The following is a 12334-nucleotide window of genomic DNA, read 5'->3' as shown; positions in this document are numbered from 1 at the left end:
AAACATTCCCATTTTTTTTCCCGAAATGCACTTTTTAACGACTTATGAATCTTTGGGATAATATTATGCAAACAGGAATATTTTTGGTAGAAATTACTACGTGAAGTTAGTCGTTTCTATCGAAAGAGAAAGAACATATCCGCCTTCTTCATACACTTCGGTATTTTCCATCTCTACATAACGGACACCCATAGGACCGAAAATCGTGTCCGCTAACGAGTAGTGTCCGTAAATGGATAGCAAGATACACCGATTCCAGTCGATGTAATTCAAAATAGTGTCCGTCACTGGAGGTGTCCGCTAATGAGAGTATCCGTTATGGGAGGTTCTAAAGTAGAATGATCGTGTTTCTCGTGTTAATGACGAGAGGGCAGTAAGAGTACCTTCCTGGGCTAGTTAAAACCTTCTGGGATCAACAGGTGACGTATAAATTTCCAATTTTTCAGACTTGACCAGCTCAAATTTCACACAAAAGTTTTCCACTAATTTTCTTTCAAAACGGAAAATTTCCAAAATTCGAATGCGGCCCTTTAATGTTGATCGAGAAACATAATATTTAAATATTCTTCTACCATGCTGCTACCTGTTGGGGTATTTTCTACTTTTGTAAAACAAACGTTTTTTTACTTCTACTGCAAATTTAGCAAAAGTGGAAATGTTTCCTTTTGCAAATAAGCTCCTCAAATATAAGTTGCGTAGATGAGAGGTTCTTTCTTTTTTTTCACGTTATTCCGCAAAATGTGGCATAATTACTGTCACAAAAATACAACACGTATACGAGCTCGAACTCACCTGCCTGTAATTTTTATACAGAGCATCACTTACAACACATGCCGCATGGAGTACGCTACTTACAAGATAAATAAGCCAAACATTTAAATGCAAACTGATCGACTGATAAGTGAAAAAAAAATAGAAGAGACAATGACAAAATACTCACCTCTAGTCTGTCTGTCCGGGGCACCTTCTGTGTCAGGATGGGGGCCGTCACGATGGATGTCAATTGCGGGGGTGGCGGCGGCGCCCCGATCGTTGTCGGATCGGTGCCGGCCGGCATCATGGCACCAGCGGGAATCATGGCCGGGCTCGGGCTCAAGTACGGGCTGAACGACGACTGTCCTGCTAACGCTGCTGGGATGTAAGGGTTGCTGGACGCCTGGGAAAAGCAGACCTTCGTCCACACATAGACAGAAAGAAAGAAAAAAAAAATGTCATCAAATAAATATCTCATAGAAAAAAAACTACATATTTTCCAAAAATTTACAAATACATGTACTGTCTGCTATTTTATAGTTTATGGCTCTTTGCCATCAGGCTAAGGCAGTCAACTCCAATAGGTACGTAAATAGTGAGACACTTACGGGACGACACTTTTTGTAACTTAAACCGAGGCAGTCCGTTATTCATAGGACCATGGAGATTCGGACATCCATCCCTCAAATAGAGGTGTCCTTTATTCATAGGTAAATGAGTACTTATTCAAAGGAACTCGGATCCGGACATCCGCCCCTCAAATGAAGGGGTGTCCTATATTCATTCACAGGTAAATGAGTTCTTATTCAAAGTGACCCGAATCAGGCGAAACGTTTCTTCAACAGAGTTGTCCTTTTATTCAAAGGAAAATTCGGTTCTTATTCGGAGGAACATGGATCGGGACATCAGTTCCTCAAATGAAGATGTTCTTCATTCAGAGGAAAATTTAGTTCTTATTCAAAGGGACAGCGGATCAAGACATCCATTTCTTAAATATAGGTGTCCTTTATTCAGAGGCAAACGAGTTCTTGTTTAAAGATACACGGATCCCACCAGCTTCCCTTTCAAATAAAGGTGTCAGTTATCAGAGGCAAATGAGTTTTCATTGAAAGGGACACTGAGGTGTTCTTTTTCAAAGGGACATTTCATTGATCAACACCGCGTTTGAGGGATATATTGAGTTGTTCTTTTTCAAAGGGACACGGATCAGGATATCCGCCCCTTTAAAAAAAAGGGGTGTCCTTTTAACGGAGGTTGGACGAGAATCTGCGAAATCTTATAAAATATAATATTTCATAGTCAGAGATTCTCGTCATTTATTCATTTGATCAACTAAAATAGATAAATCCAAATATTCCTTCCACCCCAGTTTATGCATTATATTTTCGCTCTTAAAATGTCTGATTACGAGCTTTATAAATTCAGATAATTTTAATATTGATTTTAATCCTCACTTTCGCAGAGAAATTTCCCAATTGCCAGTATCGCCAGTAAAACTGACAGCACGGGGGGGGGGAACTAGAACCTGGAGATTACTATCAAACTTTTCGATAAATTACGAGCCAGATCGTACACGGGAACAAGATATTAAAACCAAGAATTACGATCACATAATAAAAAGAGTAAAAACGTGAATGAGGTACCAAAAAGCTTGGCATTAAAACTGAATAAATAAAAAAGGGATGGTGGGGGGGGGGGAGAAAGGAGATATAACCTAAAAATTTACGACTCAACTCGTAATAATGATAAAAAAATCGTATTTTTTTCCAAATAGTTTGCTTTCACGAATTCTCTCTGAAAAGTTCGACGTTATTATCATTTCTGAAGAGAACGAGGAAGCAACATTTAATTTCCGGATTTATCCCCATTATCCATGGAAAAGTCACAAATACGTATGAATAAAAAGAAAAATCAGTTTCATTTTATGTATTTTTGTACGGTACAATAAACAGAAAAGGATCGCAGGGGGGGGGGGAGCAAGAGAAGGTATCCTGCTCACAGAATAATACAATGAATGACGATCCGTAGGAGAGAAAAAAAAGAGGCCTAGGAGAAGTGTATTGATCGGGTATATAAGGGACAACCTTTCGGTAACAAGTCTTCGTCCTGTTTGCCTTCAGTATCTGTAGAAAGGATAAGGGGGAAAAAAATATAGGAAAAGGCAGCTCTAATTTAGTCCAGGGCGTTCCTATCTTCTCATGATTCCCTCCCAATGGCCCTTATCCATCCACCACGTCCGACCATTAGGTTTTCTACATCTTGTCCACACCAAACCTTCGATCCACACAGGAGAGAAGACATTCTCAAGAAGAGTTTTTTTTTTCTCCCTTTCTTCGGCTTACGATCCTTACCACTACCAACTTGACCTCTAACTTATTCCCCTTTTCTCCTACTTTCACGACAGCTTTGCCTTAGATGAAGAAGAAGAAGAACCGTTAAAAGCGTGAAATAACGAACCTCCAGAAAGAAGAAAAACATAATAATAATAAAAGAAAAACCTTTCCTCCATACGTACGACATTTCGGCCACCATTAGCGAAGTACCATAAATCTTACGCTCTGGCTTCACAGTTCTCGAGCTCCCAATTTTGTCACCATGAGAGAGAGAGAGAGAGAGAGAGATAGAGAGAGAGAGAGATATACCACCACCAACACCACTATAATCTCCCCTCAGCCGAAAAAAAAAAGAGAAGAAACGAATCTTTACAAAGATGGCTGTATCTTTTCTTGATGGCACTTCTATTTGGGAACTAAAAAGTACTTTAGCAAACGCTACAGATGAGATGATGTTTGTGGGGGGGGGGGGGGGAGAATATGAAGAGGAAAAAAAAGTAATCCCTTAAGAGAACATAAATCAAATCTTAATTCTTCGTAAATGACTGAAACGAAGCAATAACACGCTTAGTGACGATAGTAGTGTCTCAGGCATCATTTGTAAAAAACTCCGAACACACACAGACACTATACGAGCAAGGTAATCACCGGACGGACGGTGGCAACACTTTCCATGATTCATTGACCAATTCATTGACTTTGACGGACATTAGTGCTTCAAGCCTATTGACTTTGTGAAGTATTTGTTGTCCAACTTCTATTCTTTTTTCTTCGTTCCAAATACACGGAGCCATGCGTTCCATTCCCATACAGGTTTATACTCTATGACGCTTATCACCAAAAAGATACATCAACCCATAGTAATATGTTTCTTGCAATGACCACCGGATCCTTATCAGGGTACAGACAAAAACTAAATTTGAGAGTTAGATATTTTTTCCTCATCCCTTTATATCAAGGAAAAAACAGTGTTCCGTGTGCAGTCTCTGCCAGGAAAAGAACCTAGAAACTAGAAAAGAAACTAGAACCAATCTACTAGAAGGTCCTCCACAAAGAGATGATAGATCCTGTATACCCAGGGATATCAGACTGGAATATTAGTATGGCAATGTACTTGGGATATTATCTGGGTTAGTGTTCGGTTTGTTCTGTTTTGCAAAATACTCCAGTTTTCATAAAAATCTTGCCCCAAAATTTTTCCTCTTAGAAGCACATTCAACATTTTGTACTACTACTAACTACTTAATTGTACATATACCTCGTATAAACATTTTTTTCCTCTGGGGGAATTTCTAACAAATTGGTTACATATAGGAACGTGTTATGTGTGTGTGTGTGTGTATGCCCGGTCGCTAATGTATTTATTTTGTCAGAATTATGCATGTTTCGTGTTTTAATTGTGCTGCCATCGGCCTCCAATATTTGACGTGAAAGTGACAGATGACTGAATTTCCGTGTAATGCAAGTATCGTGTTGAAGGTCTGGCTGCTCTCTGCGGAGAGACATTTCCAAATGGGAGACCGACTCGCGTTCGCAACTCATAGATGCAAAGCTTCGAAGGTGTTACAAGCCTTTAAAATTAATGTTTTTACACAATGGATTTCCTAATGATATCCAGAGGAGGATAATCCCATTCATGCACAAGTGGAAGCAGACGGAAGCAACACCCTCTTTTTCTTGAAAAAAAAAATTAATTCGCTGTTAAAGTCTGTCATCGTAATCAAGACGGAATATAATAATTGCCATCAGACGGGGACGAATTTCTTTACATGAAAATAACATTCACCAACTAGACTACATAATCCAACTCTCTCATAAACATTCGCAGATACATATTTCTGAAACTGAGAGAAAAATCATCCCTGGATATAGAACAGAAACACGAAGAACCGGATTTAAAAAAAAAAAGCATGCATGTATAGTATATATTTCTCCGAGATCCCAGTGAATAATGTGTAGCCCTGACATGTTCGTTCAGAGAGATCCCTATTCTTTTCTCTGTTCTCCTAACTCCTATTCAACATACATAACAGGAAAAAAAAAAAGGGACGGGATCGAGAGAAAGGGTCACATACTCCCAAAATGCAATCCAATCCTAAAGGAATACGCAAAGCAAAGTACAGTTACTACACAACCAACAGGGAGGCAAGAGAGAAAAAAAAAATCGTTCCGAATTCAAAACCTCGCTTTTACTAGAAAGGAACCCGATAAAACGAGAATCTAAGAAATCTGAGAATTTCTGTCTCCCGGGGAAAGTTTCTCCGGGTAACTCGTGGGTGACGGTGGGAGTGCTCAGAAAGTTGGGCTCAGAATCACTGCACCTTCCATCAAGTTGCTGCTGATCTAGATTGCCTAAAACGTATTTCTGCCCGCTGTATCTTCTCCGCTAAACTACTCGATAAAATCAAAGAGAAAAAGAATCCTAAAAAAAAAAAAAAAATTCTAGTTTTTTTTAGCTTTTTGCCCATGTATATCGCGGCAAAAAAAAATTCATCTTTTACCCCCCTTTTTATCGATTCCGTTTCAAGACGGAGACGCTCGAGGAGAAATGGATGAATACATAGGAGGAGGGAGAAGAAAGAAAAAAAAACTTCCAGAGATGTATCCGCATATGGGATGGTTTCGTAACTACGTGTTCTCAGAACTGTAATGCAAAAAACATATATGCGTTATATGGGATGAAAGTGTCCCCTTTTCCGTCTCGAACTAGAAAATTGCATCATAAGAGATGGAAAAATATTGATGGATAGCCGATTTTATGCATTTAAATTGAAGAAAGGCAATACCATGCATAATTTTTTCCGAATAATTTCTCTGTAATGTGGATAATGCAGATCGATTTAAATGATATGCTTTCCCATTGAGTAGAGCCCTATATAAGTCAAGAGAACGAGGGCCTCTAAAAAAATAAACCAAGATGAAATGGCTTATTTAGGCAATACAGTCGAACTTGGTTAATTCCAAGTCCAAAGTCACTGGAAGAAATTTCAAATTATCCAATTAATCTATCCTGGAACCGTGAAACGACTGTGAATTGTACAACTTGATCATCAAAAATTTACGTAGGCGATAATGGTTATCAATTATTAAAGTTTTTCATCATTGGTTACAAAACTGCTTCAAAAATGTTAATAGTGTAATTAATTGATCCTATCTTCTACATTATTCCACTGCTCTGAGATCAGCATCACTGCAGGATTTCTTGACGATGTTCAAAGCCTGATTTGCGGAAACAGTTCATGATTATCAGTTACGAAACTGTTTCCCAAATTTTGCTCCTCGTTCTTATGCTATCAAAGAAACATACTTTCACTATGACTTTTATTTCAGATATTTTCCATAGTATAGGTAATGAACTAATTCGTTAGACGTTCCATAGGGAACATGAAAGAAGTGGATGTGCAGTTTAGAAGTTCTCTTAATGACGATAAAAATATTCCGATTTTGAATGGTGTGTGCCCTTTATCCATAAGTTGAACTTGAACAACGTAATCTGTATTAAGTGGCTTACATTCTCGATACACTCCAGCCGAACAATGTTAAAATGGGCATTGGATTTTCAAAAAAAGTGTAGAGAGAAAAAGAATTTTCAAAATTTTATTTGCTTTTGAAAATTTGTTGTTTAATAACTTACGAGAAAAAAAAGCAAAGTCTCTGACTGCTTGTACAATTTTTCCAAATGAAATTTGCTCATACAAAAGTCGTGAATTATTTTTTTCTCCGACTTCGAATTATTCAAAACATTCGAAAAAAATTCGAATTAAACAAAACGTTTTATCATTAAATTAGATAGTAGTTTCTCGCTGTAAATTCCAGTCTTTAGAGCCTTTTGCAGTTACTTTTATCTGTAACACATAGTAGCCTTCCTGATCGGTATTTGATTTAGAGATTCCACCTGAAGATAATACTCGGCAGATAGGCATTTTATAAATTATACAGCATATTTACGTTGTAAGATAATTACAATTTCCAAAACAGTCTTTCTTCCAATTTCAACTTCCGTAGTAGGCTTACTTCTTCAGAACTGTTATCTGTAGCTCGCGCATTCTCTGTAGCAATGAATTTTTTAAAAAGACATTTTTAGTTCTTAGCCTTCAAATGGCATTGAAATTGACAGAAATCGATTATATTAACATATAAAGGTATTTTCTTGAAATTGTAATTCTTTTTAAAAGAAATTGTTTGCATTAAAAAAAATTCTGATCGTCCGGGGGCGGGGGATCCGAGGGGATCGACCCTATCCTCGCATGTCTCTGATCTCACCAATACGTGTTAGAAGGTAGGGGCAGAGATGACGAAATTTTACTGACAAGGGAGGGAGGGGGGGGGGAGTAAAAAAATGGCTAAACATTTGTTGACTTAATACTTGAACAGCCCCTCATGAGTTTATATTAACTCATGAGTTAGAATGTACGATCTATCCATTGAGAACCCACTGGAAACAGGTCGGAAAATAAGTAAAAACATTGCCGCGCATAAATTTCATTCATTTAGTTTTTAAGAGTAACTAAATTCAATGCTTTTGCGTTAACAAGTTCTTGCATTGTAGGGAGAGAAATACCAGTTATATATATTATAACACCAGCTCAGACAAGCAGCAGCCGATCAGAGGAATTTACCTGATGAAAGATAAATCCCCTCGATAATATTTTCTAGGGTATATCGCAATAACAAACTCTCTCTCTCTCTTCTCTCAGCCGATAATTCTCGCGAGTTTTGTGTTTAGAAACCAAACAACAAACAACTTCGCGACACGTTACATATCAAGATGGATGCTCGCTACAACGAACTGTCGATTATAAGGGATGGACGACATTGTAATCGGCTTTCCCTTTAATTAATCCCGTAACTCGAGTGTTTTCATTTAATCAGATATCGTTCCTTCCTTGTATATTATATACGATGTGAATAACAATAATAATAAACTTTGGCTTTGAAACAAATTTCGCTGACGTAGAGAAATTAATTTGCAATACGACAGTGGGTAAGTGAAAGGAGAAGCGATATACGTATGTTTATAAGCAAAGCATTTTCAACAATGATGTGGAAGTGAAAACAAATACTACTATTTTAGATTGGGAGCTCGTTTAAAATGATGCATGAGAAAATATTTTCCTCACGTGCGTTAGTTCACTTAGAATAAGTCAGAATTCATAGGAGTGCATATATTTAGATCAATGTTATTAAATATTTTTTTTACGATCGGGTACCAGTGAAAATAGTTGATTAATTTCACGGATAGGGCGGAGGGGTGGGAGAAATAATTTCCGAACAGCAAAATTATTAAACAGTATAAGAAATAAATATGAGAAATAATTTACGGACCAGTTGAAAAATGGGAGAAATAATTTGCAAACCGATAAAAATAAATAATGAGAGGGAAATGATTTGGGGACCGGCAAAAAATTAAAAAAAAGGAAAAAAATAATAATAAATTATGAGAAAATAATAATAATTATGGTAAAAATAATAATAATTATGGTAAAAATAATAATAATTATGGTAAAATACGGTAAAAAAAAGAACGGGAGAAATAATTTGCGCACCGACAAAAAATAAACAGCAGAAAAAAACAAATAGGGAAAAATACAAATGCGGAAAATAATTTGCGGATCGGCAAAAAAATAAATAAGTGAGAGAAATGATTCTGTTTCGCGGACCGGTACGTGAACCAGCGGTTGAAGAACCCTGATTTAGATGATATATAAAGACTGTATTAAAATACGACAAAAAATATCGAATATCGACATATTGTGTCTGAACAATCTCACAAGGGATTCGACGATTCTGATAACCGCCCCATTGAATACAAATATATCCATTGAAACGAAGATATCCCGTTTTAACAAGCTTAAAACTTTGCTTAAAATTGAATCATCGATGCAGAAAAATTAACATTTGACAATGTTCAAACATTGGAGTGTGTTGCATGCACAGGGGAAACTGAACCTTATCGAGCTCTTCACGCTCTATTTAATAGAAATGAAAAAAAAAAAAAATCACCGAAATGAATAAAAAGTTCCTATTTAAATCTACCGAACGTCTAAACTACAAGGCTTTACAAAAGCGTTCTTATTCCCTAATGGACAAGCCATTCATGACGTGCTTCATCTTGTGCTCTTACAGGCATGTCATTTCATTTCCAAAATTTTAATTAAAAAAAAAATTTGAAGAGAAGATTGGCTTTGCGAGGTGACATACACTGTATATTCTACATCTAATACAGATAGACAATAGGAAAGAATTCTGCTTCTAATATTTGAAACATAATTTCGTATGCTCAGCGCTCACTGGAATGTGACCACGTTAATGAAATACAGTAAGACCTCACTGTAATGGACTAATAGGGGCTATATATAGGTTGTCCGTTTAAATGAAAGTTCCTCTTTAGAGAAAATTTTTTTTCGTGTCGTTGGTGAATGAAAAGTAAATGACTATAAACGAATAGTCATACAACAGGTCAACAAAACGAATGAATAATGAAGGACGAAACAGCCAAGAGAGAAAGAGAGAGAAATCATCAGATCCATAGTCATTACCACTCTCACAGTTACATTTTACAAAATATTTCTCCTTTCTTCTCCAAATATAATAACCCCGATCTCATGTCCGCCTTCTATTTACGTTATTTATTTCTTCCATTTCCATTAGCGCAAAATATTTTGCGCGGAATAGTTGCTCGTGAGCATCATGATCGCAGTAAAGAAAGAAGGCTGATCATTCTTCTTCTTTATTTGCACGCCGGAGAAGAACTTCATCATCATTTAAGTGATGCAGATTAACCACCGTGGAAAATAAACGTCTACAGGAAATTGCGATAGAGGTTTCCAAAGATAGTTCGTCCGCAAAAGAGGAGAAAAGAGAGTGAAATTCTATGTCTGCTCGTCGCAGCAAAAGGAAACTACCATCAACAAGATGCGAAGAAAGAGGTAGTACTCGTAAGTGTATTAAATGGCAATAGGATGCGAAGGGAACGGGGAAATGGTTGGAAAGAGCCTCTGCATCCGTCACTCGTGGTAACCGCCTTATTCCCGGATGATAGGGACGACCTAATTTGCCACATCACTTGCAGAGAAACAAAAACATATCAACAAAATACTGTGTGACTCTTCCTTCTACCCCCGAAAAACCCCTTGTTAGGAGAACGTGTCGTCTTTACCGAAAATGATACAAACACACATTTTTTTAAGAAATTCTGGACATTATTATTGATATAATAAGCTAAAATAAGCATTAAACCTCTCATAATACTTCAGTAAATTTCAATATTCAATTTCCATGTTTAACGTTGGATCCTTCACTGAGAAATTGTATTGAGGTGAGTCAGAAGTTTTGTAATACCTGCGTATGAGCATGATTCGTGGAGTCTATATCATGCGATCATGCGTTCTCAGCCACCTCGTTGGGCATTTTGCCTGTTGTGACGTTGTATTTGTATTAAAGGGAAGTTATCCGAGAAGGAAGACAGTATATTGTGGTAGATTAAAGGTATCAAATACAAACGCCACAACGGATAAATCGCGCAACGAGGTGGCTGAAAAAAAAAATTCACATAAAAATTATGGATGTCAAATGTAATTAAAATACATCAACCCAATATAAGAGCATATATCACGAAAATGATTATGTAATAATATATAATACACTGCCCATGAAAAAGATTATGGCTGTCTTATGTAAGTATGGATAGCTTCTCGATTTACTCCACCATGTCTATCATAATTCTTTTTAAAAGTACCAATTGCGTAAGAATTCACGACCCCTAGAGGTAAGCTATTCCAAAATTTTAAAAACTTCAATCATGTCCTCCCCCGACATCTCCGTTTCCTCTAATAGCGAAATTTCTGTATATGTTCCTCTCTGTAGAAATGGTCGCCAATCCCTTACGGTATACTCTAGTCCAGAACGAACTAAGCCTCGGGAAAGCGAAAGAATAACTTTAGAAAAAAGTCTCGAGGAGAACTTTTTAAGATTGAAAATTTTAAGATTTGGAAGCATTCAGTTCGATTTTTTGACCACTGCTGAAGAATGTTCAGAAAACCTAAGCCACTCGTCTGTGAGAATTTCCAAATCGGTGACCCAAGTTGCATCCGGTATAGTAATACCATTCAACTCGTGATGACTGAGCTTGTGTGCTTTGATCAAAGTGTGCAAGCATGCGAATCACCAAAAGAGTGACCTAGAGAGGGCACTAGTATAGGAGTGACCAAAAAGTGACCTGGAGAATATGCGAGAATCAAAGTTATCAAAAAAGTGATCTAGAGAATGGGCGAGAATCGAAGTGACCCAGAAAGTGCGAGAGATCATGGGAGTGGTCAAAAAGAGTGACCTGGAGAGTGTGTGTGAGCATGGGGAGTGACCTAGATAGCAAAGATCCAGGTTAACGTGCTACCAAAAGAGAAAGTAACCAAGAGAGTATGCAAGCATGTGGGCTACCAAAAGAGTGACTTAGAGACAGAGGCATATTGACAGAGTGGGGGGGGGGTTAAGCGAGCCTTCCCCCGGGCAAGAAATTTGAGGAACGAGTGATAGAAAAAATTAGACTAGAATGGAAGAAGGGCGGTAAAGTTTGTGCAGTCCACAGGCGGAAAAAACCATAAATCCGCTTCTGTCTACATGTAGTTGTATTCGAACTTCATCGATCTAATTGTCGTGCCGAATCGATGATCCAAATCAGCAAAGAAACTCATTCTCAGGGATCGAAAAGAATCTTTTTTCATTACCTTGTTCCGTCCAGAAGCAATAATAAAGAAAAGAAAAGAAAAAAAACCTGTCGCTCCGTCGAAGGTGCTGCCGCCACCGCCATTCACGGCACGAAATTCGATTATAATTAGAGCCTCAAAAATTCAGCTCAAACTTTTCCACATACCTTAGGGGGAAAATGAAGGGAACTCTTTCTTTTTGAAGGAGGGACATTCTTCCTGTCACACAATCTTCCGTACCACGCCGCATTCCAAGCCACGTGAATATACTCCTTTCATTTTTTTCCCCCATCTCCTTATTCTCTGCATATCCTTCTTATTTGATCTCATCCATTTTTTCCCTCTATATTATTATTATTATTATTATCACCATCTTTTCTTTTCGGCGGCAAAGCAATAAACCATCCGCTGATCGTTAAAAAGACGGAAAACCTTTTCCCAACCCCTTCACATTGGTAGAGTATAAAATTTTTTTTTTTTTTTTTCCTAACCGAGCTGCTCATGGTGAGGAAATTTGATAGTGATGGAGTCCTCCCACCATTATAC

General features: G+C 37.5%; 1 protein-coding gene across 6 annotated transcripts in view; it reads right to left on the bottom strand.

The window, feature by feature from the left end:
- Positions 1-12334, bottom strand: part of LOC149069530 (muscleblind-like protein 1) — a 603178-nt gene that overhangs the window by 49847 nt on the left and 540997 nt on the right. For all 6 annotated transcript variants that reach the window (XM_089249796.1, XM_089249795.1, XM_089249797.1 and 3 more), the window contains exon 5: positions 941-1171. In XM_089249796.1, the coding sequence (XP_089105922.1) occupies positions 941-1171 (231 nt within the window). The remainder of the gene's footprint in view (positions 1-940; positions 1172-12334) is intronic.

The sequence above is a fragment of the Pholcus phalangioides genome, unplaced genomic scaffold (assembly GCF_987345545.1).
Source record: "Pholcus phalangioides strain wild (caught in Gottingen) unplaced genomic scaffold, Ppha-v1.0 ptg000022l_1, whole genome shotgun sequence".
NCBI classification, from domain to species: Eukaryota; Metazoa; Arthropoda; class Arachnida; order Araneae; family Pholcidae; genus Pholcus; species Pholcus phalangioides.
This window is presented reverse-complemented; position numbering and strand designations above follow the sequence as displayed.